We start from the raw sequence: 26,656 nt of genomic DNA on the forward strand, positions 1-26,656 counted from the left end.
GACCAGAGGCAACAAAAAGCCAAACTAATAAACACAGTGCCTCTTTGAACCCACACAGCTGACAATCAATCTGCTCCTCTGCTGTGGATCAGAGAAAGTGTTCAGAGAATAAAAGGGGGGAAAAAACTCACATGACTTCACATAGTTCAAACAAGAGGAAGACATTCCCAGGTTGCCTTCACATTTATAACAAGGCAGGCAAGCAGTCGTGCTTCACGCTGTCACACTGGGACACATGCTGGCGCACAATTTTTGAAGCCAAGCATCCATCACTTGAGGCAGTTTCTGTCCTACTTCTTCTAGAAGTGAACAAACAAAAGATTACGCTTTTTTATCCTGATATACATGCAGACAACACTGCCCGACGCTTGATTCGCCAGATGTAGTGACATTCGCATTAACAAAGACAAGTGCACTGAAAACAAGCCATTCACAAAACCTGCAGATGCATGTCAGAGACGTCAGTTTCCAAGGAGCGTCTTCGTGTATACGGCTGAACACGAACAGGTGAACGCACAAACAAAGCATCAATCCTGAAATGAAATTTTAAGAGGACTTACATTGGCTTGTTAGCGTACTGCATCTCCTGTGGAGGCTCTGTGACCATTCTCTGTGCTGTTATGCTGTTTAGTGTGTTGGTTTGTTTCTGTCAGCCTGTCTGTGTGTGTATGTGTGTGTCTATGCGTGTGTGTCAGTGCCCAGGGCCAAACCACTAGGATGGCTGTCCCCATGCTGACTTAGCTGTCATACATTAAAAAGGAACGGCCCAGGGAGCATATCAGCTTGCCTGTCCCTTCACTTGAAGCATCACAAACGCCCCCCAACCACCCATCCATGCTACCTCTCATACACACACACGACACTCACACTATGAAATATTTTCTGCCCAACCCCCGCCACCGTGCAAGCTGGGCCAATGGAGGTCTCCAGAGGTCCACACACACACACACACATCCAGAAAGACACCGTCACTCAGTCACGACGCATTCAGAAGGGCTGACACACTCTGTGACAAAAAACACCCTCGCAGGACTTTGTCTACCAGGCTCGCTCTCTTACATACAAAAAAAAATCAACAAACTCACCAGAGGTCATTTTATGCGCCTCTTTTCTGCAGTTTTATTTTTAGCGGTGCTGTGACTGTTTCAGTGCTGCATTGCTTAGATTATTCCTAACAATATTAACTCATTTGGTCTTTTTGATTTTTTTAAATAAGTATTAGAATAAAATTCTATTACACCTCATGCAGTTCACAAGTTTACATTCACTCATCATGGACATTAATTTCATGTTAATTTGGGGCTTTTAATGATTTCTCTGAACTGTTTAAGGTCTCTTGTAGTCATTTCTAAACCACTGCAGATTCAAAGATCATCAGTTAAAAATCATTTATGTAAGTACAAGTTATTTAGACCTTTACCAAGGACTGAAAGAAGACCAAACTGTCACCCTTACCAAAACCCCGACCTCAAGTCTACTGAAAATTTGTGGAACGTGTGGATAAACCAACCAATTCAAATGAACTTGACCAATTCTGCCCAGATGAGTTGTCAAATATCCAACAATAATTATGCCTCGTTGGTGGCTACCATGGGTCTAGTAAAGTTCCAACTTGCTAGAGGACACTTACCATATTTTGGCAAGGGTGTATGTAAATATTTGAGCCTTTATGTATGACATTGACCCTCTTTGAATTCAAGAAAATCCAAACTAAATTCAAAGTTATTTTTTAATCACATGAAAGATGGGTGCTCTAAAATCATCCCAGCCATGGAAAAAGAAATCTTTAAAAGGCTAAAACTATTCAAACATTCATGCCCATAATGAGCGGATATTAACTTTGTATCACAACTGAAAACGATCTTCTGCATTTTGCATTGTTTCGTCACTCTTTTAGTCACAGCTGTTAATTTGTCATCGATCTGAATGTTTAAAACATGGAAGGATGATTTTATCTTCTCGTAGAGCATCATGTGATTCAGCAGAAATAAAACTCAACATGACATCATTGATAGGGTATGTAAAGCAGTTCTCACCTGGAGTCAAATATGGGGTCGGTGTACATGGGAGGCGAGCACAGAGGTTGCTCTCCTGGAGTGTTTGGGGGCGCAGTGATGCCCCCTTTCTCGCCCTGTCCTGAGACACCATCTGTAGGAGCAGATTAATATTTTAGCCCTTTTTACAACTTGGCTGATTTACACCTCTTTCTCTCTGACCGGGTGAACAAGCAGAAGAATTCATGAGCTGGTAATTGTGGGAAATTGCCACATGTAAGGAAGACACTCACTTCTCTTTGTGAGAGTGTGTTTTATGTAAAAACACATTAACCTGGAGTAGTGCGGCACAGACAAGGCCCTGCATTTGCACCCACGTTGAGGCCATATGTTGTCAGAGGCTAGTTAGGAACGCTGGCGGCTCAGTAATCCCCTCAGCCACCCAGATTTAAGAAGCTATTTTTGCTTGCTATTAGTCTGTTGTGCTGGATTACTGCAAAGTAGTTTAATTTCCTTTGTATTGTACTTTTTATATGTGTACATAATTAAAACTTTTGAACATGTAAGTGCAAAGCTGCCACAGATTAATGAGCTGAAACATTTTTATTAGAAAGACCCTCTATGACCTCTTGTTTTTGTGCTTTACTGCTTAATGGTGTAATTAGAGGCTTATTAATGTTTTTACCTTCTCCATCCAACAGAAAACAGGTTAGCAGGTGAGGACAAACTTCCTCCAAAACAGAGCAGAATGAGCTGAATGCAGCAGGCCCCTTCGAGGACAGGTGGTCCAGGAATATCTCGGTCCGCTTCTTGTCCGAATCCTGTCCCAGTATTTCCTTGTACTCTCCCAGTGAAAAAACCTTGTCATACACCAGGTAAGGAAGTACACTGTTGACATCCAGCTCGCTCAGGATCTTTTCTCTGTGCTGCTGGAGAATCTTAGCTGCCCATCTCTGCTTCTTCCTGGCACATGGCTTCCTGCCAGACCTCTGCTGCTGCTGTCTTCTTTGCCTCTTCACGAACCACCTCTTGGTGCCACTGCCAAACATCTTCGAGTTGAGGAAATCCACCAAAACTTCTTCCACAGCTCTGTCAAAATAGTTCCCAAAGGAGGGGAGGTGCATATTTCATGCCAGTGAAGAGACCTTGCCACATATTTCTTCAAGCCTCCCTTTGTTGTTGTCTGAGTCGTTTATCTGGGCCAGGAAGAGACAATCTGGACAGTAGCTGATTTCTAGCCGGGTACTTAGCGACACTAAGAAGATTAACAGACTCTTAAGTACACCAATGCACATTGCTCACCAGCGCTTAGACACCCTCAACATATTTTGCATTATTTTCCTGTCTTGTTGGAAGATCAAACATTCACTAAAGTCTTCATTTCATATCCGTATGGCCCATTTAATTAAAAATGTGTCTAACTAGTTTTTCTGTTCTGTTACAGCCCAGAAGATAATTTAGAACAACCATGTCAGAAGGCTCCACAGTTATTTTGGGTTGTGCTGACTGGCCTCGAAATCACCAGGGACTTACAAAACAAGGAGTGCGAGAGTCAAATCCTCTACCCATCGAGGAAAACTGTGTAAAGTGAATGAGACATACTGTTAGGCTGAGTAAGATGGGAGGAACTCAGCAATCCGCAGCTCAGCAACTCTCCTAACAACTCACCTTCCTGGATATTGCTGTGAGAATGTGACACCTGATTAAAACAAGATTAGAACATTTCGTCACGGGCACTGACCCATTAAATCCAGCGTTACTCCTGCTTAAGGAGAAGCATTAACACACGAGGAGGAAAAAGGGTGTTTCAAGGGGAGCTTAATGTATTTCAATGAAAATCTATTAAAAAGAAAAGACTAATGCAGCACAAACCAATATGACCTTGAAGTGGATTTTATCAAAGTGCTGTGGAAAAAAATAAACGCCTTTACCAGAAGATGGTGCTATTTGATCAGTGACTCCTGCACATGTGGCCATAATAGGCTTTCATTAAATATTCACCAGGACCAAAAACTGAGCCAAAAGTAATACATCACCGAATTTGAGAAGTATGAATACAGAAACAGCTCGTTATAAAAGATGATACAAAACAGGGGCTGTGGCAGAGATCATTTTTACAGTGGTCAGGCTCAGATCGTTACTCGCGTCGGGGTGGAATAGAAAATGAGTTTTTCTTCTATGTTGAGAATTGCTGCAGGCTAAATAATCACTTTTACGTCAGTCATTAGCCTAAGCAGGCATGACTTATATCTGAACAGACACCAAGAGAACTTAGAAACTTTAAAAAAAAATTTAAGCCTTAGTGATTAAAAAAAAGGACCATTTGGTAAAAGCTTTGTTTTTTCTTTATTCTTATCGAAAAAGCTCATAAAATAATTACAGTGTAACTGAATGGCTGCTCTGTTAAACTGTATCTCTACTGGAAGTTAGAAAAAAAGAGTATTCTGTGAGTATGTGCATAGCACTTTAACATGTCTCATCATCACTAGATGGGACTTGGTCATGGCCTCAGATTGCACCAGGGAAGACAGCACTGTAGTTAGTGTAAATTATGATTTGCTGATATAATTTTTATATTCTTATTTTTTTTTTTAAATATGTGCATTATAATTTGTGTATTATTTGTCTTTAAAGGGCTAAAATTAACCAAGAAATATTTCAAGTTTTTCCAGCAGGAAAGCAAAAATACATGCTAACACACCCACATTTCAGACACAAATGTTCATTTAAACTGTACTTTAAACAGTTCATTTAAACAACTGCCTCGATTGAAGGAAATGTAGTGAAAGATTTATTTTTGTTATTTACCCACTTGATATGATTTGACTGGGACCTCCTGCAGTGGTGTGGTAGTTTTGTGTTCTGAGTTTTACAAATCATTCACACTCACTCAGCTACTGTAGTTGTCATCAGTAACAACAGAGAGGCATAAGGCCAGTTGTACATGCAGTTTTTCCCTTGTATTAAGCAAAGGAGGACATGTTTGCTCCACGGTGTCGCCTGTCTGTGGAACGCTGAGTCTTTCTCTTCCTCTGTCTAACTGCACAGCCACCTACTGTGCTTTGCACTTATAGAGCACTCTGCTCCGGCCCTACATCTACTATAATGGGAGAGAGGTTAAGTAGCAGATGCAAGCCAGGTTTACCATTCTTTGCAGCACCCTAAACCTACAGCTAAGCCAGAGAACCACACCGTGCTGTCATTCTATATTAGGTACTCCTTGCTATTACCAGGTTGAATACTCATTTGCCTCCAGAACTGCCTGAATTCTTCATAACATAGATTCAACAAGCTGCTGAAAGCATTCTTCTGAGATTTTGCTCCATATTGAAATGATAGCATCACACAGTTGCTGCAGATTTGTCGGCTGCATATCCATGACGTGAATTTCTTGTTGAACCAAATCCCAAATGTTGGACTGAGAGCTGTTGACAGTGGAGGTCATTTCAGTACAGTGTTTAAGAAACCGCTTTGAGCTTTGTCATGTGGCTTGTTATCCTGCTGGAAGCATCCATCAGAAGATGGATACACTGCGGTCATAAAGACATGGACAACACTCAGGTAGAGGCGGCGGCATTTATTGATGCTCATTAGACTAGACAACGTTTTTGCAATCTTCTATTGTCCAGTTTGGTGTATTGCAACGCTGCCACATTCAAAGTCACTTAAATGACCTTTCTTCCCTATTTTGATGCTCAGTGTGAGCTACAGTGGGTCATCTGGTTGAGCTGATATTTGAGTTAATGAGTAGCTGAATGGGTCTGGTTCACAGAGTAGCTGCTGAGTTTAAACATGACCTGTATTTTGATGCAGGTCAAAGTTCAGTGTCAGGTGCATTTATTGCATACTGAATCACTTTGATTTGACTGATTTATTGTGTCTCTTAAGAGCATTCCTGTGGTGGATAAAGTCATTCCTGTCTCATTTGTTGTCACTTTATTTTTGTCATACACAAACAAACTATATATGTCATGGTCCCTCAGTCCTTTCCGGCTGATCAGGTTTTATTTTCTCTCTATCTCTCTGCTTCAGTTTCTATTGCTTCTATTGCTTCTCTCTTCTCCACTTCTCTTTCTCTTTCTATGTTGTTGTCTATGCTACTGGGTGGGACTCATTCTGGGTTCCCGCTCTAGACTCTACACACCTATGGAAATCCCCCACCTATCTCCAATTATCTCATCAGCAGCCACAATCCAGATAGTTGCTGGCTGTCATTCTTTGCTGGATTGTTGAACAATCTAGTTAGTGAAGTGCTGGCTGCTTCTGTTTGTGTTTTGCCTTGAATTGAATTCGTGTGTGTTTCCCTCCGTACACATCTTCCCTTGATTACTGCCCTGGGGTGTGCTGAGCCTGCCTGAGAGAGAAATGAGTTGAGGAGTGTCCGATGTTTTGATGCCTTTTCCCCTGTATCCCTGGAGCCCCATTTCCCCTTGTACACTGTATATAGCAGAACTGGTGATGACTGCACATAGACACACTGAACTTTCACCTTTCCGAGTTTACTGAGTCCACTCCTTCCAGTAAACGTGACAATGCACATGTAGACAAAGTCTTTCTGCGCCTATATTCACAAAGCTCCTTATCTCCTTGCCTAACAACTGTTTATTATTGTTTCTAAAAGCATGACTGTATGTCCGGAATTGATGAAAGGTGTCAGACGGCTGTGTACACATCTGCATCAGTGCATCAAAGGCATCAGTTAATTATTAACTGATAATGAAGAAAAAAGTAAGACCAGCTATTAGTTCTGCTTTCAAATTTAATGAATTTACCAGAGTGGCACTGTTTTAAAGTTTAAATACATTTGTAAATGTGAATGTGCCATGCAGGTCGGATCAGTTCCAGTTCCAATTCTGCAGATCTGAGTCTTTCTTTTAAAGAAATACATTTTAAAGCATTTGCAATAACTAGCAGTGTCAACTGTGCCATCCCATTGTTATTACATATTTACAAATGAAAGGCTTATCCGTTATCAGTGACATTATGTTCTACTGCCTGAGATCGTAACCTGAGGGTAAGGCTGCATACTTAATCTTTAATCGCAGCTCTCTGTTTGCGCTCCCATTACACATTTAACAATGAAATTTTTTTTTATCTAATTCTGGATTATAGTTGTGCCTTTATCAACTCTCTCAGTACTGACCCACACTGACATGTATTCATTTGTTATATATTTTGTTCCTGAATCTTTATCATAAAGTCAAGCCAAAAAACCCTACTTACTGCATGACTCAACCTCTGTTTGACATTATCGCACCAGACAGAGAAAATGCACTTAAAGATAAGCAAAATAAAACAATTGAGAATTTCTGAGGAAAAGAGGACAAAATCATAATGCAAATTTTTGTAACGACTAGTTATCAAAATTTTGGCCACCGAAAAAACATATTTTCCAGTTGTAATGTAACAAATCTAAGTACACTATATTAGTGCAGGCGCTTTGTTTGTGTTGGTGTGTTGAACCGAACAAATACTGACTATACTGGGAGAAGTATATGTTTGAAAGGTTTTAAAAGTTACATTGCTGATGAGACATGTCATTTTGATACTCTCCCCAGTCCTAAATGTCATGGTCCGGGGTCGTGTGACCCAGTGTTATGAGGTTGTTGATGTTCTTGTTATTCGTTTGAGTTTAGTTTCATTTCAGTTTCTAGTTCATGATTTATCAAGCTCCCCATTTGTCTCATCCCTGTGTTAAGTCTTCCGTATCAGCCTGTCATGTTAAGTCTACGTGTGTTTATCTGTCATGTTTCATGTCCAAGTTTTCTTTGTTTGTCAAGTTCCAGTCATGTCTGTGTCTCGTTATGTTTCCTGTTTTATTTTGATAAAAGGTTGTGTGTGTTCTGTGTTCATGTGGTTAGATTAAATCTCCCCTGTGCTGTCATTATGTTTAATTCTAGTCAGCCATGTCCTCTTGTGTCTCCACTTCCCCTGATCACCTCATGTGAGTATTTATGTCCTCAGGCTTCCTGTGTTCACGTTCAAGTCGTCTGTTATCTCTCAGTCATGGGTTTTGTTTTCACTGTGTTCATAGTTACTCAGTGTTCATGGTTTCTTCATAGTTTTTTCACTGAGTTTCATAGTCTTTAGTTGCACAGTGTTCAGTCTTCTTTGCTTTCTTAGTTTCACGTTTTGCCTGCAACCAGCTAAATAAAGCTCGCCTTTTGTTAAAGCCCCGTCACGTCTCCTGTAACACCTCTCTCTCTGCATCTGGGTCCTGAAATCTAAACACTCCGGCGCACCCCGCCGTAACACTAAATTTTGAAATTTTAAAATGAGTGAATGTAGGTGACAAAGGCATGATGATAAATTAAGGGTATGGCACATCCTTGGGACGTTTGTGGAAGTTGTACTGTAAGCCAGCGGTCTTCGAGTATAACAGTTGTAACCATGCTTACTGTATTTATTACTGTAAGTATTTCAGAGAACAGGGAAACGTATCAGAGTAACTCAAATAAATTACATTATAGTCAGCAGTAGGAAAATTGAGCCACTGCATTAAAGATGCTGATAGGTGCTGATATGAAGGAGTAAACAGCAGAATGACCTCCTGTGTCACCTTTGTTCTACAGAATAATTCTAATAGCGTGAGACACTCTTTGTGACAATGAGTAATGACTCATGTGATCTTTACACATTATAAAAACAAGGAAATGTTCACCTCTTGCTTCTCATATAGTCTCTACAGGTGTTTCCAAGTAAGAATTTATATACTGCGTCTTGCAAACAGTTTCCCAGCAATGTAACTTTGCTTCCTTGTCTCCTGATTGGCGCAATAAACTTCCAAATGATTTCTTTAGATAACCTTTTATCTCCCAAGGAAGCCAGTGACCGAGTTATTGTAGCTTTTGCATTTTCAAATCAGTGTGAACTTTTATTTTATTTTATTTTGACGTTTAGTTTCAATCTCAGTTTCATTTCCATTAGTCTCCAGTGCAGGTTTCAGGGTTTGAAAATGTTTAGTTTTAGTTTAGATTCTATTCATTTGCTAATTTTAGTCTTTTTAAGTGTTATAGGACGGAGAGCAGATGTCAGAGACGAGACGATGAGAATGATGATGACAACTATTTCGGACATATAAAATGAAATAAACCAATATACTCACATATAAAATGGTCAATTATATCAGCATTAAATTTAATTTTCTTTTCTTCTTTCTTTAATTTAATTTTTAATTTATTTCATGAGTTTCATGAACTTCAAGGTTTTTGACTTTGAAAACAAAATGTTAGTGTGGTTTCTAAATTCTGGCTTGATACATGATCCCGATTGCTTTTTTTCCCTAAAGTTTACGTGAGAGTTGAAGTAAAGTTTCGTATGTATTACCCCAGACTTCCACACAGTACTCTAAATATGGCAACATAAGATTAGTAAGTGTCACAATAAAACTCTGAACCTTTTGAAATCAGTTGACCCGCAGTGTTGTAGTCATCCACAGTAAAGATGTTTATGTTCATAAAGATGTTTATGAAATCCTTGTCAGGCCTGTGAAGGGCCATATAATCCTAATCTTTGCTCTTAGATTACCTTCACTGTGGCTTACTTGTGCTTCTTAGAGACTGGGAGGATGATTTTTTTAGTTGACTCTACTATGCAATCAGCTTCCACTCTGGGCTCAGGACACGAACACTATCTCTATTTTAAGGATTAGAGTTTAAATTTTCTTTTTTTTTGTTAAACCTTACAGTTCCAGGATCCAGTGACCCTGAACCTTGCCTTAGGCGTGCTGCAGTAGTCTCAGGCTGTTGCACTAATTTCCCAACAATGCACTGAGCATTTTCTCTCTGATGCCCTCTCTTGACTCCCTGTGTGGTTATGTGCCACTTTTGTGTGTCACTAACTTTTGTCTCTCTGCTCTCCTTTTCTTTCTTGAGACTAACCCACCAACTGGTGTATTTGAATAACCCTGAGCCTGCTTCTCCTGGAAGTTTTCTCCTGTTAAAAAGGAGTTCTTTCTAAATGTTATAAATAAACATTTAAAAAATGAGTTCTTCCTTCTCAGCTCTGCCAAATGGTAAATGGTCTGACAGTTGGGGTTGTCCCCCTAAAATTACAGTCTTTACCTTAAAACAAAAAGCACCTCAGGACAACTGTTGTTATGAACTGCTTTGAAATAAAATTGACCCAGAGGCACAAAATCCATATTACTTCAAAGACCATGTCTTCCTCATTAGTGCTGCTCAGAAACTCTTAAGGCCTTTCACCTCAGCTGCTCCAGTGAAGCTTCTCAGTGTCTGTCAGATCAGATGCATCAAGCTGGACAATAGTTTCAATTTGTGAAACTGTGTGCAAGGTGAAGAACAGCAATCATTAGACCCAGTCATGCTTCAGAGCCTTGGTGAAATATTCTTGACTGTTATGCACCAGCAGAGAGGTTTAGCTAAACAACACACACAGTTACAGTAAATCCTCTGTGTTTTCCTACCACCTGTGCCAGCCAAGTAAAACATTTACCAGTGCAAAATGCATTTAAGTGTTTCTGTGGTCACGTCAGCTTGTATCTCGTGCTTAAAGTTAAACTAGAACTTTATGATACCCGTGCATCCACTCATCTGATCTTAAGTGTGTTTTATAAGCAATAAATAAATGCAATCCACTGTTTAGTGCAGTGAGGCTTGTTTGGCTTACCGCTCAACCAGCAAATCCATTTTAGGAGTTTTGGTTATTGAAATGAATGTTTAGTCCAAAAGCTTGCAGAAGGAGCCAAAAGCAGCACAAAACCCTCCAGATTTTTAATGTAAAATGTTTGTTTATTTCTCAAAGTTATACAGATACAATAAAGCAAGAAATCAACAATATAAACCGGCCGTACACTTCAGATAAAAACACTCACAAGATTCACAATGAATAAAAATGATTTGACAAATTATAGGTACATTATTTCTCACAAGATATACCCTTATTGATTCTACAATGATGTTTATGATTGGATTAAAATGTATCAGGTTGTATCCTTCAAGTAATTCAAGTAATTAAAATAAAAACTAGAGTCTACCAAAATGGCTCTACCACTCTCTATTCTTAACACATAAACATGGCTAGTTTTGTTCTTTCTGTAAATAAGTTAGAAGTTTTCATAGTGATGTATAAAATGGGCCTGATCCCTCTTGTTCATCTGCTGGCAAGCTTTCTCCACATTTTTGGTCAGTCCTGGAGGACCACAGCTGAACACTCCAATTTTACCCACCTAAAGAAAATGATACAAATTCAGACGTTAGAATAATCCACTCATGTCCTCCGTCGGGTAAATAAGGACGGATGAAGGCCTGACCTCTGGATGAACCTCCTGCAGGGAGCTAAAAAAGGAGACGAAGGGCGGGCGGCCAAAGTGGGTGACGGACCTGAGGCCGGTGAAGAGGCTGCGGTTCCACACTTTTTGAAAATGGCGCTCACACACGTACTGCACACACAAAGATGGGGAAATTCATTAGTGAGTACAGTACTCATGTGAATCCTGACAAGAGTTATCACTTCATTTGCTTCAAAAGTGTCGTTAGACTGCATTTCAGGGCAGCTGGGATTCAGTCTCAGCAGCCTTCCTGTGTCTCATTCTAGTGGAGCTGTCAATTACAGGTTCATTGTAGCTTGTTGTTTTTGTTTTCTACACTGATTGCAGCGGTCCTGTAGTATCCTGCTGTTTAAGACACTCACCAAACTCTGAAAACTAAGCAAGATGTCAGTCTTACATGTTTACAGAAACACACACCAGGTTCAGGGATACTACTCCCTTTATGTTTCTGTTTGGCTGTTAATCTTGTTTTCTTTGGTTCTCTAGTTTTGTGACCCGTGACCATTAAAACACCAAGTCTCTGGTTGTTTAATGTTAGCCCACTTATTAACTTTCCTCACATGGGAAGATTGATAGCGGTTTGGGTAATTACAATAAATTTGCATACTTTTGTACTACGAGTGGGATTCAAACAGATCTATACTCTATGCATGATATCATTTTTCACACTCTAAGAGATGCACCGAGGGCACCGGTATATTGCCTAAGGACACTTTTTGACATGCTAAATGGAGGAGCTTTCTAATTAATGGATGACTCAAAACTTCAGCTAAAAGTCTGGAAACCAGGGAAAACAGCCCGTGAAACTCAGTCATGTGCTCTATTCTATTTGTTCGACCTGTAAAAAGTGGTTTCAAAGGAGCACTTGCTCTGACTGTTCAATAGGAACAAAGCAAATTCTAATCGTGCCCATGAAAGCGATTCTGCTAAGAAATCAGTAAAGGTTTTATCAAAATTAGACAAATAAGATGTAATGTGTTTAATAGCCAGCTTTACAGATGTTTTGCACAGGTTAGCTTCCTTGTTAGAAGGCGAGTGACATGAATCTTGTCATCTAACTCTCATCAAGGCATTTGGTATCCTAAACCAGGTTTGGCCAACTCCAGGCCTCGAGGGCCGGTGTCCTGCAGGTTTTAGATCTCACCCTGGGTCAACACACCTGAATCAAATGATTAGTTCATTAACAGGCCTCTGGAGAACTTCAAGACATGTTGAGGAGGTCATTTAGCCATTTAAATCAGCTGCGATGGATCAAGGACACATCTAAAACCTGCAGGACACCGGCCCTCGAGGCCTGGATTTGAACACCACTGTCCTAAACAATCCCTTTAATACAAATATTGATTTAATTGTTTGATAAAGGTTTAAATACATTTCACTACACTCTCTATTTCATGTGATACTTTGAAATGGTGACTGCAGATCTTACCAGCATGGTCGTGCGGAGGTCGAACTTTTCAGCCACCTGAGTGATATAAGTGTGGACCGACACCAGATCCTGAGTGTCCATTTCTTCCACCTCCCTGATGATGTCTGACACCCACTCAAACTGACGCTGTGTCCGTGTCACCCAGATGAAGTAAACCTGAAAAAGTACAGGACTGTTAGGAGGAGAATTTCAAGATAAAATGTGTTTCTGGTTGTTTCATTCAGGACTCACTTTTTTGCACAAAACCTTGGACTTGACAGAGGACTTGAACACCAGGTCTTTGAGAATTGAAGTGAACGGGGTGACTCCAATCCCTCCTCCCACCAGAACAGACACCTCAAAGTCAATCCACTCCTGATGGCCCTCGCCAAAAGGTCCATCCAAGTACAGCTTAGGGTGAAGTGAAAGATGAATACCAGTGCCATGAAAATAACTGAGATTCAGATGAAACCACATGCAAAAACAACCTACCTTTGGAAAAGCTCCAAGCTCCAGCAGATTTTCCTCGGTGTAGAGCTCTCTGAGCTGGCTGGTCCACGGCCCCACAGCTCGGATGTGCAGGCTCAACGTCTCTTCGTGAGGAGCTGATGTGAGAGTGAATGGGTGGTACTCATCCGTGCCCAACATCAGACATGCTATGCGAACCCACTGGCCCGAACGGTAAACAAAGCCCTGTGGCCGCTTGAATTCCAGATGTGTCACACCTGCAGGTAGGATAAGTCATGCACAAACACATTGCATGATTTCAGTGAAGACAATGCAACATTTTCATTAGCAGAGATTGAAATCAGGTCGAGACAGAACAATGAGCCATTTAATAGAGAAAAGCCATGTTTAATCTCCCGAAAGGGTCACCTGATGGCAGCAACTCAGCTCTGATAACCGGGATCTCCACCTTCTTCCTACTCAGGCTGATTAGTTTGTCCAGGAGGAAGAGCAGGCCAGGTGGGATGAGGTAGATGTGGAAACGAGGCTCTTGAAGCAGAGCGAAACTGCCATGAATAACTGTCTGTCAGGACAAAACCAAAGCTGGTATCACACCGCTGTTCAAAACTGCCTCAGTTGTGCGCTTTAAACCCAAATAGTACTTACAAGAATGTACACGGCAACATAGAGGTAATGGGTGATCCAAAATGCACGAAAACTGATGCGACGGAAATAGTGTGAGGCAAAAACGTACATGAATGCGAACGCAAAGAGAAGCAAGACCCCAGTCATTCCTATAAGAAAAGAAAAATGCAGAGCAAGCAAATTAATTATTAAAAAAGTAATACTGCAGCATGTCTGTAATCAACTATTTCATAGCATACCTGGAACAGTTTGAAAGAACCACCAGTACCACTTGGGAGGAAGTTCAGACCTAAAAGGAAAACACGCCAAACATAAACTGGGATAAAATTCCAAAATCTGCAACATCTAAGGTTTCGTTTGAAGTCTTACCCGTTGTTTGATACGACTTTTGGGAAGAGACAAGATAGGATGTTAAGGTCGCTGACGGAGAAGACGTAGATGTTGACCACGTGGCCCAAACTGTGAACAACTGTAATGAAAACAGAAAACAGTGAGCACCACATGAATATTTATATCACCAAACATCAAATCGTGACCATCCTTCCCATAAATACCGACTTGAGAGGATGATGGCACTCATGGCCATAAAGCGATGAAAGTCAATGGCAGCGTCAAAGGGGATGTATCGATTCAGGAAGGTCTCTCGGCAGAGCGTGATGAGGTTGCGACACACGGTGAGAAGCATGTAAGGAAACAGAAAGGAGATGGCAGCGGCTGAACCACGGGACACGATGATACCCACCATGGATGTCTCGGGGACACCTGTAGATACAGACTGCAAGCCATAGTCTGCGCACAGTAATTGTATTCAGATTAGATGGGGGGGAAATGAACATGCTACGGGGCTGTGATGCAGTGGGGACACACAAGGAAGATTTCCACTCACAGTAACATCTTTCAAGTGCAACACCAGCTGTGATGCCGTACACGATGATGAAGCACACAATGTGACGCCGATAATTCTCAACGAAACGTTTGAACTGCTGGATTTTCTGCTGGACCGGGTTCTTTATGTACTTCTCGCGCTTTGGCTTCACATAGACATTTGGAGTATGGACGTTTAACCTGAAAACAGTTGAACCTGTTACATTTTGTTTCCCAATCTAAGTGTTAAAACAGATGCAAAAAGAAAACAGAAAACATGAAAACACCACAGAAAAAGGTCCCACCCAGCTGGTGGAACGTTTCCTGCTGTGAGGCAACACTGCTAACTGCTGCCCCACCTAGAATGTGTGTCATTAATCTAGCACACTTAAGTAGGTGGGTTAATCTAACTTCAAAGTGTTGCAGCATCATAAAAAGCACCAATTTGTTTTTATATTTTTACAACCAACACACAGTTACATTGTCAGGCATTGTGTTTACTTGTGGATTTGAAAGGTGATTCAGGTGTGCAGCAGGGCACACCTCAGTGATGTATAAGACTAACACTACACAAGCAAGGATTCAACTGGCAGCTCGGGCTGTCTCTTTCTTTCTTTCTTTCTTTCTTTCTTTCTTTCTTTCTTTCTTTCTTTCTTTCTTTCTTTCTTTCTTTCTTTCTTTCTTTCTTTCTTTCTTTCTTTCTTTCACATGCTTGCTGAGTGGAGTTGAAATGCAAGGAAAGGATCCAAGTGAAGGAAGCCAGGAGACTTGTTAGCATAGTGACAAGCAGCCGATGTCTCTCTTTAAAATTTTTCACGTCTTACTTTGAAGACTACTTTTCTTGTGTGCCTTCTTTTGTTTTCACTTCCCGTCTTTGTCTGTGTGTACTTATTCTGTGTGTCCATCAGTCCTTCAATGTGATTGGGCCTTGTCTTTGTCACTCACAGCATCTTCTGCAACTTAGGCTTACGCCTTTTTTTAAGTTTTGCCCCATTTTCCTTTAGTTTGTTTTCTACTTGTTTACTTTGATTGTTGAACTTCATCAGCCTAATTAAGGCTCACCTTTGGTTTTGCATTTAGGTTGTCTTGTAAATACACTTCACACACCAAGTATGGTTTTATTTAAAGCTGTGGTAGACTTTTGTCTTTCTCGGTATTCATAATTTTCATTCTTTAAAGAACTTAAAGAAACCATACCTTTTCCGTTTGCGTATCTCTGGTCCGTCTGTCTTGTGACTGCTAAAAAAAAGCAAAACAATATTGAACATCATAGAAATACAAGCTGGATAAAAGAAAGAAATAATCCTGGATTTTTGTCTTAAGTATTGCAAACATTTTTGATGTGAATGAGTTATGGCATCCAGTTTTCTCACCTGTTTGCCGGACAAATGAAGGACACTCTCTGGTCTCGACTCAGCTTCTTCTTCCCCTGTTTCTCCATCCCTGTGCACATGCCAGACACACAACTGCATCAGACAAGGTCAGAAAAATGAGGATGCTCTTAAACAAAACTTTCTCCAACCTTTGACATTGAGCTGAGCAAACTGCAGCTCCTTCTCGTGATCCCGCAGCAGAAAATGAAAGTCCTCCCACGAGATTTTCTCCTTGTCATCAAAGCCCGCGGCCTGCATCATGGCCTTGATGCCGTCCTCTGCCTGACTCTTTGAAAGAGCACCGTTGGAGATTTCTATGAAAGACCTGCAATTCATCAAAAGGTTGAAAATGACAAATAAAACACACAGAATAAATGTGGTGCACTCGTAAAAAAAGGGAAAGACCAAACCTGAGCATCCTGGCAAATTCTTCTTTTGATAAGAAACCAGTTTCGCCAATGTCGTTCATAGAAAACATGAGTTTGGACTTTTCCTCTGGAGACCCTGAACACATACACATATCATCAGACATCAGAATTTAAATGTCTATCAATCAAAACAAAAAAATTTAAAGGAAGTCTTTTCAAAGTACAGCATCAGGTCAGTTAAACTTCTGGGATATTGATCTGGTCAGTTAAGTAGCAGAGGGGCTTGTTAATCAGTTTCAGTTTCTTTGGAGTTAACAGGTGCACCAGAGAGGCAGCAATGAAACAACCCCCAAAACAGGAATGATTTAGGTGGTTGTTTTCGGACTTTTTATTCACAACCTTTGCATTTGGCTATAGTCAGTGTAACTACTGGTAGCACAAGGCGATACCTGAACCCTACAGAGGTTGCACATGTAGTTCAGCTCCTCCAGGATGACATATGTGCCATTACTAGAAAGTTTACTACTTCACCCAGCACAGTCTCAAGACAATGGAGGAGATTCCAGGAAACGGGCAGAAAGCTGGACAGGGCCGTAGAAGTTTCTTAACCCATCAGCGGGATCAGTATCTGCTCCTTTGTGCAAAAAGGAGCTGGATGAGCGCTGCCAGAGCAAGAAAATGACAACCAGCAGGCCAGTGGTGTGAACGTCCCTGTCCAAACAATCACATATAGACTTTATGAGGGTGGTCTGAGGGCCCAACATCCTCACAGGCTCCCGTGTTCACTTCCTGGCAGTGGAGCCCGATTGTCAGTTAGCATAGAATACCAGAAGTGGCAGGTCCACCTCTGCTGGCCTGTGCACACATTAACTGGCTGAGCTAAATCCAGTAGAACACTTCTGGGACACCAGTTTGCACCTCAAACTGTCCAGGAGCTCAGTGATGCCTTGGTCAATCTGGAAGGAGATCCCCCAGGATCTCTTGAATTCAGCCCTCTGTATGTTGATCATTATGCAATGTGGCATCCTATCATTCCTAAATGAGATGTGCTGCTTTATTTTTTGGAGCAGTGTACCTACAGTGTAACTGCTTTCATGTGTGTGACTGATGTTCTTCATTTTTACTTGAAGTTGGACTGTTTTTCATGATGCTTTAAATACTGTTCCAGCATTTTTTAAATTCTGGAAACCCATTCTTGTTTGTTGTTTTGGAGTTTGTTTGTTTTTTAATTACTATTGAAAGAATTTAAATTGCAGATGCACTTTTAGAGCCGTGGCTAAAAGGCAGAGCATACTTTGAAGTCACTAGTTTTACCTTTCATAAAGATAACAATAACATCCAGAAACTCTTGAAAGGAGAGGTATCCATTGCCATCTTTATCAGCTAGTGTAAACATGGAGTCCACAAATAAGGAATCGGATTTGAGGCCAAGTGCATCAGCAAACTCCAACGCCGTCAGCTCACACTGGAGAACCTCCCTGGCTTTCTTGTGGGATATGCCACTCATGTCTCCGGCGTCACACTTCTCTATTTCCAAGACCTGTGAGGGAAGTGTTATTACATGTCACCATAGTGTCATTACTAATATCACAAACGTCAGCAGCATAATGTCATGGCAGGTGAGATCACAATCAAGACCAACAATTAGTTCTGTTGGTTTGTGGTCTGTCTAATTTGACCTTCAACTAGGATTGACGACATTTTGCGGCCAAGCACAAAGCTGCCGCCACAGGTGACAGGAGACAGAATGACATAAACATCCAGAAGGTGACTGTACCTTGGAGAAAGCGTGGCGAATGAAAGTTTCAACAATCTGAGCCCTCTGCTGTCTGGTCAAAGCCTCCTTCAGCAGTCCCTTCTCCCTCATCTCTCTGACTCTAACCTCCGGCCTGACGTCTGTCACCTCTGGGCGCAGTTGCCTGACAAATTCCATACGTTTGCCCTCTTCATCAAAAAACAGCACCTGTGTAAAACATTATTTAAAAAGGAAGAGGGTGATAAAAGCAATGGGTTTTAGTGATGCATGCATGCATCTAGGACCAGATGAGGTGGAAAAAAAGGGGGGGCATCACTTTGTCAGCGAGAACGTTGGTGCCTGCACCAGATGCTGCAGAGGCATTTCTGGGTTTTTGGTAATCTGATTACAACTGTATCCATAGTTTAAAACCATCTTATCCCAGTACTCACCAGGTCATACTCTTTTGGCACTTTGAGCAGCAGAGCCTTCTGCTGACAGTCGTTGGAGAGAACGACATCTAGGTAGTCCTGATTGCGCAGATTGATGCAGCGGTGAGCAGTTCCAGATCTGTCACAGACCTGCAGCCTCCGCTTCTCATCGATCTCCACGCTGACGGGCTGCAACTGTTTTTTATGACCCTGCCACTCGTATGCTAGAGAACATAAGCAGAATGAGATGAAGGTTGTGATAGCTTTCTGGATAAAATATGGAGGAGTCTAAAAGAACATGAGCAGAGAAAAACTAAAAACTTCTTTAACCATCTCCAGCTTTTCTTGTTTCTAGTAGGTTTAAGGTCAACTATATCCTTAGATTCATTAGTATTATTAGATGACATATTTTTACAGTTATATTCACACAACTGGCTCATTTTTTAATGAGACATAAATCATAGCTGATGACATAAACTGACATTGATCTAACCCAACAATGGACACAGCAAATAAATAACGTTTGAAGCTTTTCCTTTTAAATCTTATTTTGATTTCATACCACTGAGTCCCACAGCCGGCTCATCTGTTCTGTCACCAGCTTTCCTTCTTCTTTGGAACTTCCTGTAGCGATACTTTCTTAGATACGCCACCGTAGAGGCCACCAGAAAACTCACTGTAAAGGAAAACAATCAAATGCTTCACATTCAAATCAGAGTTTTTGCCAGGCAAGAAGACAGCGAGACCGTGACGATACTTACCAACAGGGAAGAGGAACATGACAATAACAAATATCCCAAAGCCAGCCCTGCTCCCATCAAAGTAATCAAGTTTTGTGGCATTAGTGCAAGAATGGAGCATTGATGCATTTAGCTGTGTGGGTTGAGGGCAGGGGTCACCTAATGACAACAAAGAGAGCTTTTTTTATTTTTAAAGGACATATTTATATATAAAACTGAAACTTTTTGATCATAGACTTAATTTATTTGTACCATCCTTCCAGAAGAACACGTTATTCTGTATATGTGAGGCCTCTGCACTTGTCACCGCAATAAGGACGTCACGATACGTCACACTGCGGATCGCTTGGATCTCTTTATCCGTAAACAAACTGGAACCCCAAGAAAAAAAACACTGAGACGACTAACTCAAATGCAGTGAGTTTTCTGTTCAGAAGTTTGTAAATGTAAAGGATAAAATATTCTCTTTCTACTGTATGAGGAAACTGAAATTACCCATTCTGCTTGTTCTCAAACCAAAAGCGGTCTCCATTTCTTATACGCTCAAACTGATCCAGCACAATAGCGGAGAAAACAGGACCCGGCCCATCAAGAGTTTCCAGCAGTCCTCCAGGGAAGAGCTCCAGCTTTGAGATGTCTCCATCATACAGTTCTGCAATGTCGCGGAGCAACTGTTGCAACAACACATTCGTTTAATTCCCAGAATTAATGCCCAACTTTCTTTACTGTGTGTTTGGTTTTCAGATTTGTACCTGTGGGTTGGTGTGGTTGAGCTCAGGATTAATATCCTCAAATTTGTTTACAGGAGGCAAATCCAGAGCCTTTCTAATCTCAGTGTAACTCCGTAGACCAAAGTCTCTTCCTCGCTGGATGGTCATAGCCACCAGATCTGTCCGGGTGAACCTCAACGGTCCGTACATAAAATCTATCAAAGTATAAATAAAATCAGAGCGCTGCATATTTATTTGTTTATTGGGTAGTGATTAAGAAAGATTAAAAACCTCTCAAGTCCTCCACAACAATATTATCTTCTCTCTCTGCAATCTGGGAGGCCATTCCCATGAGGAGGTCATCTACATCCTGGCTTTTCTTCATATTAACTTCCTGGGAAAAAATGAATGATAGAAACATTTTAAAATCTAGGAATGGGAAGTGCATAGTATAGTAGTTCATGCTTTAAATTCTGTCACATGCACAATACTGTACACAGAAAAAAATGCCTCTCTATGCTCTTCTTTTCTCTCCCCTCTTTCCATCACCCTTTAACCAGTCATGGTGAAACTCAGAGGCTCGGGTTGGTTTTTGTTCTTGGACCAAGATAAACTGATAACTGATTAAACTGACATCATAAGAAACTGAAGGTTGACATCCAATAAATAGTTAATTGATAACACATTTTCCTTTCTTTTCCTTTTTGTTTGGGGTGTTGAACTATTTCATTTCTTTCTGGTTTTCACATTCATTTCGGTTGTCTAAATTATTTTTGTGGTATATTTGAGTTGTTTATTTTACTTGAAAGTATTCCTACTTTAACAAAAAGCCAAATGGAACTGAACAAGACATTTAGATAAAGCAAATTTTCTGGTTCATAAATCTTTGGTCCTGTGTGTTGTGTGGGTTGGAGGTCTTAATTTACTCCTACAGAGTTTGCTGCTGCCAGTCTCCTTCCCAATCCTAGTAGATCAGTGAGCGTGAATCTGAGTGAATCTGTGATAATTCTAAACTGGAAAGCTCTAGGTCTAAGATTCTTGATACAAGCCCTAGATTCAGATATTGTAGATGTTATACTTGGTGCCAGCAGTGTAAATCACTTTATTAAGATAGAGGGACACACGTCACATTCAGGTTACAATGGCAAAAGCCAAAATGGAGTTCTTCTTCCACACTGTCACCAAGTGCTTCCTCACGCTGTTTGATTACTGGGGTTCTATCACTAATACTGTACACTATTTATCTTTTCAAATCACCTTGATAAAACTCTTACAGTGAACTGGCAGCATTTACATAAAACTGAACTGATTAAATATCTTTTCAGTCATCCTTGGGATTTGTCTCTTTCTGTGTTTCCACTAAAAAAAATAAACAACTACTTTGATCCTGCTCTCACTAAAAATCTTTTATACAAATAAGAACATCAAAATGAAAGCTGGTGGTGAAGCGTGTGGTGCACTATAGCAAACTTAATAAAATGCAGCAGTCTAAACAAAACATACCTGACGTTTCCAAAAGCTGTTACAAAGGCGCATTGCTGGCGATGTGCTCCCATCGATGTTGATAATTTCCCGAAAATGGCAGGTTCTGTTTCTGTAGGAAAACAAAGCGACAACGCACAGTTATTCTCACAGCATCTAGATGTAGGGTTTTACATGCTGTCTAACAATATTAACAGCAGGATACTGAGCTTTTATTATTTCTCTCCAAAGGAAATATGGGAAGCAGTGGTATGTTTCTTTAAACTTCAGAGGTGTGTTCCCCATTCCCCCTGTTCCCAGTGGTCCCAGGAAATAAAGAATCATTACCTCATGTAAACACCAGGTGGAGCCATAGTGATACCAAACCGTATGGCAGCAGCCTGAAACTCAGGTGAGATCCCTGGATCAACAAACTTCTGGTAACCTGCATACATGTAAGTCAGAACATAATAAAAACAAAGTGAAAAAAAGAGTGACAGCAACAACAACAGAGTGAGAATTACTCCTCAAGCATGCAAACTTCTACCGCAGTGAGCCAACAAACGCAGTGAATAGAAGAAACAGTGAAAAAGCGACTGAGGTGATGGGATCATCTGACCATTATCTTCTAACTTTCTTCAGCCGTGGCTGCTTATTCAGCACAAGAAGAAGACTCGGGTTAATGCTTTGCTGACGGCACACACTTTTTGTCAAACTCCACCACCGATGGCTCACCTCACCACGGCTTGTGGTCACCGGTGCATGACCTGTTCTTCCCTGCTTCTACATGCACATGCACTCTGGCTGATTCTTACCTGGGTAGGGAGGAAGCTTTTTGCCATTAAGGTACGCAGGCAGCCATTCATAGAGAGCTATATTCTGTGTGGAAACAAGGCAGGAAAAACATCAGTTTTTTATATTTAAACTGTGTATGAACCAGGCATAACGCAGTAGATTGATGTGATGATGAATCCAGTAGCTTACATTTTAAAAATAATTAATTGCGGGTGAATGATCTATTGTTCTAAAAACAACTAAAAACATCAAGACATGGTCACTGCGGTTCATGACAGCTTGCGCAGGGAGCAGAAGTGCTAATCAAATGAGTGAGGGATGATGCATTCGCCTTTAACGACCACCTAGCATTGATGCAACCTTCTTCTCTCAAGAGTGCAAATTAAATCAGCATCTGTGCAGCGAGAGGATTACGTGGAGACTTTTCCATCTACCTGGAATGTGGCCACAACGGTCTTCCTGGCGTTTTGAAACAGCTCCTCGTCTGACCACTCTGGGTGATTGTTGTGGAGTTTAGAGGCGATATGATTGTGGTACCGAAACCAGATAATCCCCTCTGCTGCTGTGAACACGTTCTCGTTAGCCCAGGCATTTCCCAACTCTGGGCAGAAAAGAAGATAGAAAATCTAGCAAATTCTCCTCTGCCATCATTTCATTTTGCATTATTATCGCAACACAATATACAGAAATTGCCTTTACAGTTAATATTATAAAATAAAAATCAACCGAACGATCATTAATATTTCATGCATCTTTAGCCAAGTGTCCATTTCATTTTGTGTTGATTTTTCAAGATCTCTGACTGCTAATAGAACAATAATTTAGCTACTTGTTTTTAAGGACGTGACAACAAAAGGAGAAGATCCTCCCCAGACAGCCAACAAAAACACTGGTTTCATGACACCTGTATGCCATCTTCTCTGCTATAAAGAAAGGGATTTACTGTGGTTGGCGTGACAGGCCATTTACAAAACAACTACAGAGTCATAACCCACGTCAGTCTGGGCCTCCCTTGACTCACCCTGGCAGACTGTAACACAGACTGAGGGTGAAGAAGTATTTGCATACATTTTTTGGGTGTTTGTTTTCTTGATTGGGTGGATATTACCACATGGCGTACAAAGAGAGTTATGTGATTTGGACTTATATAATGTGCAATCACAATGATTTAGTGATGCTTACAAAACAAAAACATATACACTGTGTGGACAAATGTACTGAGGCACCTGCAGTTTTAACTTAGAGGGGCTGCTCGGCCATGGAAACCCATGGCATGAAGTTCCCAGCTCACCATTCTTGTGCTGATGTTCATGCAGAGAAGGTTTAGACTTCTGCAGTTGTTGAGCCAGCAGAGTGTTGGCAACTTTTCCACACTATCTGCCTCACTTGGCAACTCTGTAACTTTACATGGTCTGCTGTTTTGTGTTGCTATGGTTCCTAAATGCTTGAACTTAGATCTACAGGGAAGAAATTTCACAACCTAATTTGTTGCAATGGTGACATCCTGCTATAGTATCACACTCAAATCCAGTGAGCTCTTCAGAACGACCCAATCTTACACAACTGTCTACAAAGGCTGACTCCATGACTGGTGCTTGATTTTATACACCTGTGGTGATAACAGTGTCATCCTGTCTCCCTCTAACGCAGGGGTGGGCAATCTCAGTCCACGAGGGCCAGTGTCCCTGCAGGTTTTAGATCTCACCCTGGGTCAACACACCTGAATCACATGATTAGTTCGTTACCAGGCCTCTGGAGAACTTCAGGACATGTTGAGGAGCTAATTTAGCCATTTAAATCAGCTGTGTTGGTTCGAGGACACATCTAAAACCTGCAGGGACACCGGCACTCGTGGACTGAGATTGCCCATCCCTGCTCTAACCCCAACTGGCTGTGGCAGATCACTACCCTTCCCTGAGCCTGTTTCTGCTGGTGGTTTCTTCCTGTTAAAAGGGAGTTTTTCCTTCCCACTGTCACCAAGTGCGTTTTTAAAGTGGGTCATTTGAGTATTGGGATTTTCTCTCTATCATTCTAGGGTCTTTACCTCACAATATAAAGCACCATGAGATGACTGCTGTTGTGATATGGCACTATATAAATAAAACTGAATTGAATTGAATAAAAACACCTGAATTTAAGAGGTGTGGCCCAATATTTTCCATATAGTGTATGTGGAAAAACCTCAGTATCAGTCTCGATATATAATGACTTCCTCTTACTTTTTTTTAAGGAGAAGAAAATATTCAGATAATAGGCAACTGCATTGTTAAGTTTTGGCACACTAAATGTTATCTCTTGCAAACAAAATTAAGATTTAAAAAATGTAAAATAATACTATTTGTGTGGGCTTCCCAGACTCCATTTATAGAAAATAATTATGTTTTAAAAAAGCTATTCCCTACATGCTATATGTCCTCCTACATGTAAGTATTATAATTACATATGAGGGTTAATTTTGTTCCTTTTTTATATTATTTATATTTAGTGATCTTGTCGAATGGGAAATTAGTGTTTGACACTATCAAAACTTTGTTTTTTCACCATAAAGGCCTTCTGCTACAGCTTCTCTTGTAGAGGGATCAGCAGCGCTCCACATCTGGCGTCCTCCTTTCTTGGGCATGTTCCACTCAGAGCCTGAAGTGAGGAGGCCTCCAGAGAAGCTTCTCCGGGAGTCGGACCAGGAAGTGGAGGGGCCATAAATGGAGCTACCATCTATCCAGGCGGTCACCAAGTTCACCTGTATTGTATAGTGTGCATGTCACATATAAATCAGGAAAAAACTGCCCATACAGCTGTTTGCACAGAGACACATTTACGCTGAAGACCTTAGACGCAACACAATTCTATCTTAACACAATGGTCAAGAAAGAATTGGTACCTGTATGCGAGGGTTACTGGGACTTTGTCCTGACTCTTTGTCCCACGGTCCTCTTTGGAAGAGCAGGAGGACTTTCCCGGAGGCGGTCGGGTCAAAGACAGGGTCACCTTTTGGGACTGGGATGTGCATGAACTCAGGTGGGCAACCAGGAGTTCTTGAGTCAAAAATTTCAAATGTAACATGATAACCTGAAAAAATGGAAAATAACTTCCTTTTACCTGCTTTATACTGTACTACATATATTAGCAGTTGTCAGAGTGAACCAGGCGCTCAGATGACAGTAAAACTTATTAAACGTGTCCAATAAGGGAAAAGCTGAAAGCGTTTTTTGTTGTGTTAACTAAGTACTGTGGAAAGTTCACAGTGATTCAGTGGTCATTAAAATGTGTCCAGAATTTGCACATTTATGATGATTTATGATGATTCATCCGGTGAATCATGTCACACTCCTCTCCCCTAGATAAGTTGCCTTTATCGGTTAAAAGTATCGGTATTGTTATTGGTATAGGCGACACTAGCCATGCATTTAATTGTTATCAATTTCCCAACCCGAAATTGAAGTATCGCACACCACTATCTCAGCAGACATCTTGGTAACGCCTCCGAACTCTTATTTTGAAGGATGATCTAAATTAACATTAATTTCAGAGTCAACAAGACGTAAAACTACACACACTGAAACACCAATCAAATCCGACCTTCATAATGTGTGAAAGGTTTGCTGTATTTGCCCTAAATTACGTTTTTAAAACGTTTCCCCCTTGAAGGTGCACAAGTAAATTTCCAGTCAGGATTCTAGGCGTGCCATGTTTCAGTGTCAGTAATATCTGTGCTTTGTATCCTTCTTTTGCTCAGCGAACCATTTTATTTTACATTATTTATATAGCTTTATATTTACCAAAGAAAAGCGAGAGCACGGTCTGGTTGCGTGTGGAGGGGAGACCCGAGGGCCCCTCCGCCAGCAGCCTACTCAGTCTGCGGGGGTTTGGAAGCAGCGGCTCCTGGACAGGATGGTAGACTCCGTCCGAGTAATGCGCGGGCACGAGGCGCATCAGATGAGTACCTGCGCGAGCACAAGCACAGCGCGGTGATGTAGAGTTTGCAGAGTTCACCGCGGCTGCACACTTGAGCAACTCCTTGACTTACCGACAGCTCCGCGTCGGGGATATCCCAGACTGTTGTACCAGCCGTCAAAGCGAGGAACCTCCCAGGTTATCTCACAGTGCGAACCTGTTCGGTACATGTCGAGCAAATTGGAATTTATTTTACATTAATAAAGTTAAAAGAGTCTGAAAACACGGTCTTTCCTTTCTACTTACGTTCACTAACAGTGAGCACCAAGCCAAACGCAGCACACACACTCCAAACCCATTTACGCAAATCCATTGATGCGAGAGGTGCTCCTCAGCGCAGGATTCGGCCAAGAGGAGTAGTTGAGTACTGAGAAGTGAAGACGGAGTGAAGGTAACTTGTATTTCCTTTTATATCCTCATTAACATGTAATTAAACAAGGCTGCT

The 26,656-nt window shown here is 41.1% G+C and overlaps 2 protein-coding genes across 9 annotated transcripts in view; both read right to left on the reverse strand.

Annotated features, from left to right (window-relative positions):
• The window catches only part of tjp1b (tight junction protein 1b), a 70,041-nt gene extending 66,893 nt beyond the window's left edge, over positions 1-3,148 (reverse strand). For 7 of the 8 annotated variants that reach the window (XM_080304672.1, XM_026175569.2, XM_026175559.2 and 4 more), the window contains exons 1-2: positions 2,680-3,147; positions 2,037-2,148 (exon numbers count right to left, since the gene is read on the reverse strand). In XM_080304672.1, coding sequence (XP_080160798.1) covers positions 2,037-2,148; positions 2,680-3,118 — 551 coding nt within the window. In that variant the 5' untranslated portion in view covers positions 3,119-3,147. Of the gene's footprint in view, positions 1-2,036; positions 2,149-2,679 lie in introns of all 8 variants that reach the window. The other variant, XM_080304670.1, reaches the window with a different exon arrangement.
• Positions 3,149-10,721: 7,573 nt separating this feature from the next.
• On the reverse strand, positions 10,722-26,524 carry duox (dual oxidase). The gene is made up of 33 exons (XM_026175576.2): positions 26,458-26,524; positions 26,285-26,368; positions 26,037-26,201; positions 25,139-25,326; positions 24,802-24,997; positions 22,695-22,861; positions 22,281-22,344; positions 21,814-21,910; positions 21,508-21,598; positions 20,296-20,398; positions 20,047-20,219; positions 19,790-19,965; positions 19,547-19,665; positions 19,316-19,453; positions 19,117-19,230; positions 18,576-18,778; positions 18,166-18,351; positions 17,703-17,928; positions 16,431-16,524; positions 16,170-16,345; positions 16,021-16,090; positions 15,845-15,886; positions 14,670-14,848; positions 14,342-14,572; positions 14,153-14,252; positions 14,023-14,072; positions 13,805-13,932; positions 13,568-13,721; positions 13,184-13,416; positions 12,944-13,102; positions 12,713-12,868; positions 11,266-11,394; positions 10,722-11,181 (listed from the first exon to the last, which is right to left on the reverse strand). The coding sequence occupies exons 1-33, from the start codon at positions 26,522-26,524 to the stop codon at positions 11,059-11,061; spliced, it is 4,581 nt and encodes a 1,526-aa protein (XP_026031361.1). The 3' UTR covers positions 10,722-11,058.
• Positions 26,525-26,656: the final 132 nt, after the last annotated feature.

The sequence above is a fragment of the Astatotilapia calliptera genome, chromosome 7 (assembly GCF_964374335.1).
Source record: "Astatotilapia calliptera chromosome 7, fAstCal68.1, whole genome shotgun sequence".
Classification (NCBI taxonomy): Eukaryota; Metazoa; Chordata; class Actinopteri; order Cichliformes; family Cichlidae; genus Astatotilapia; species Astatotilapia calliptera.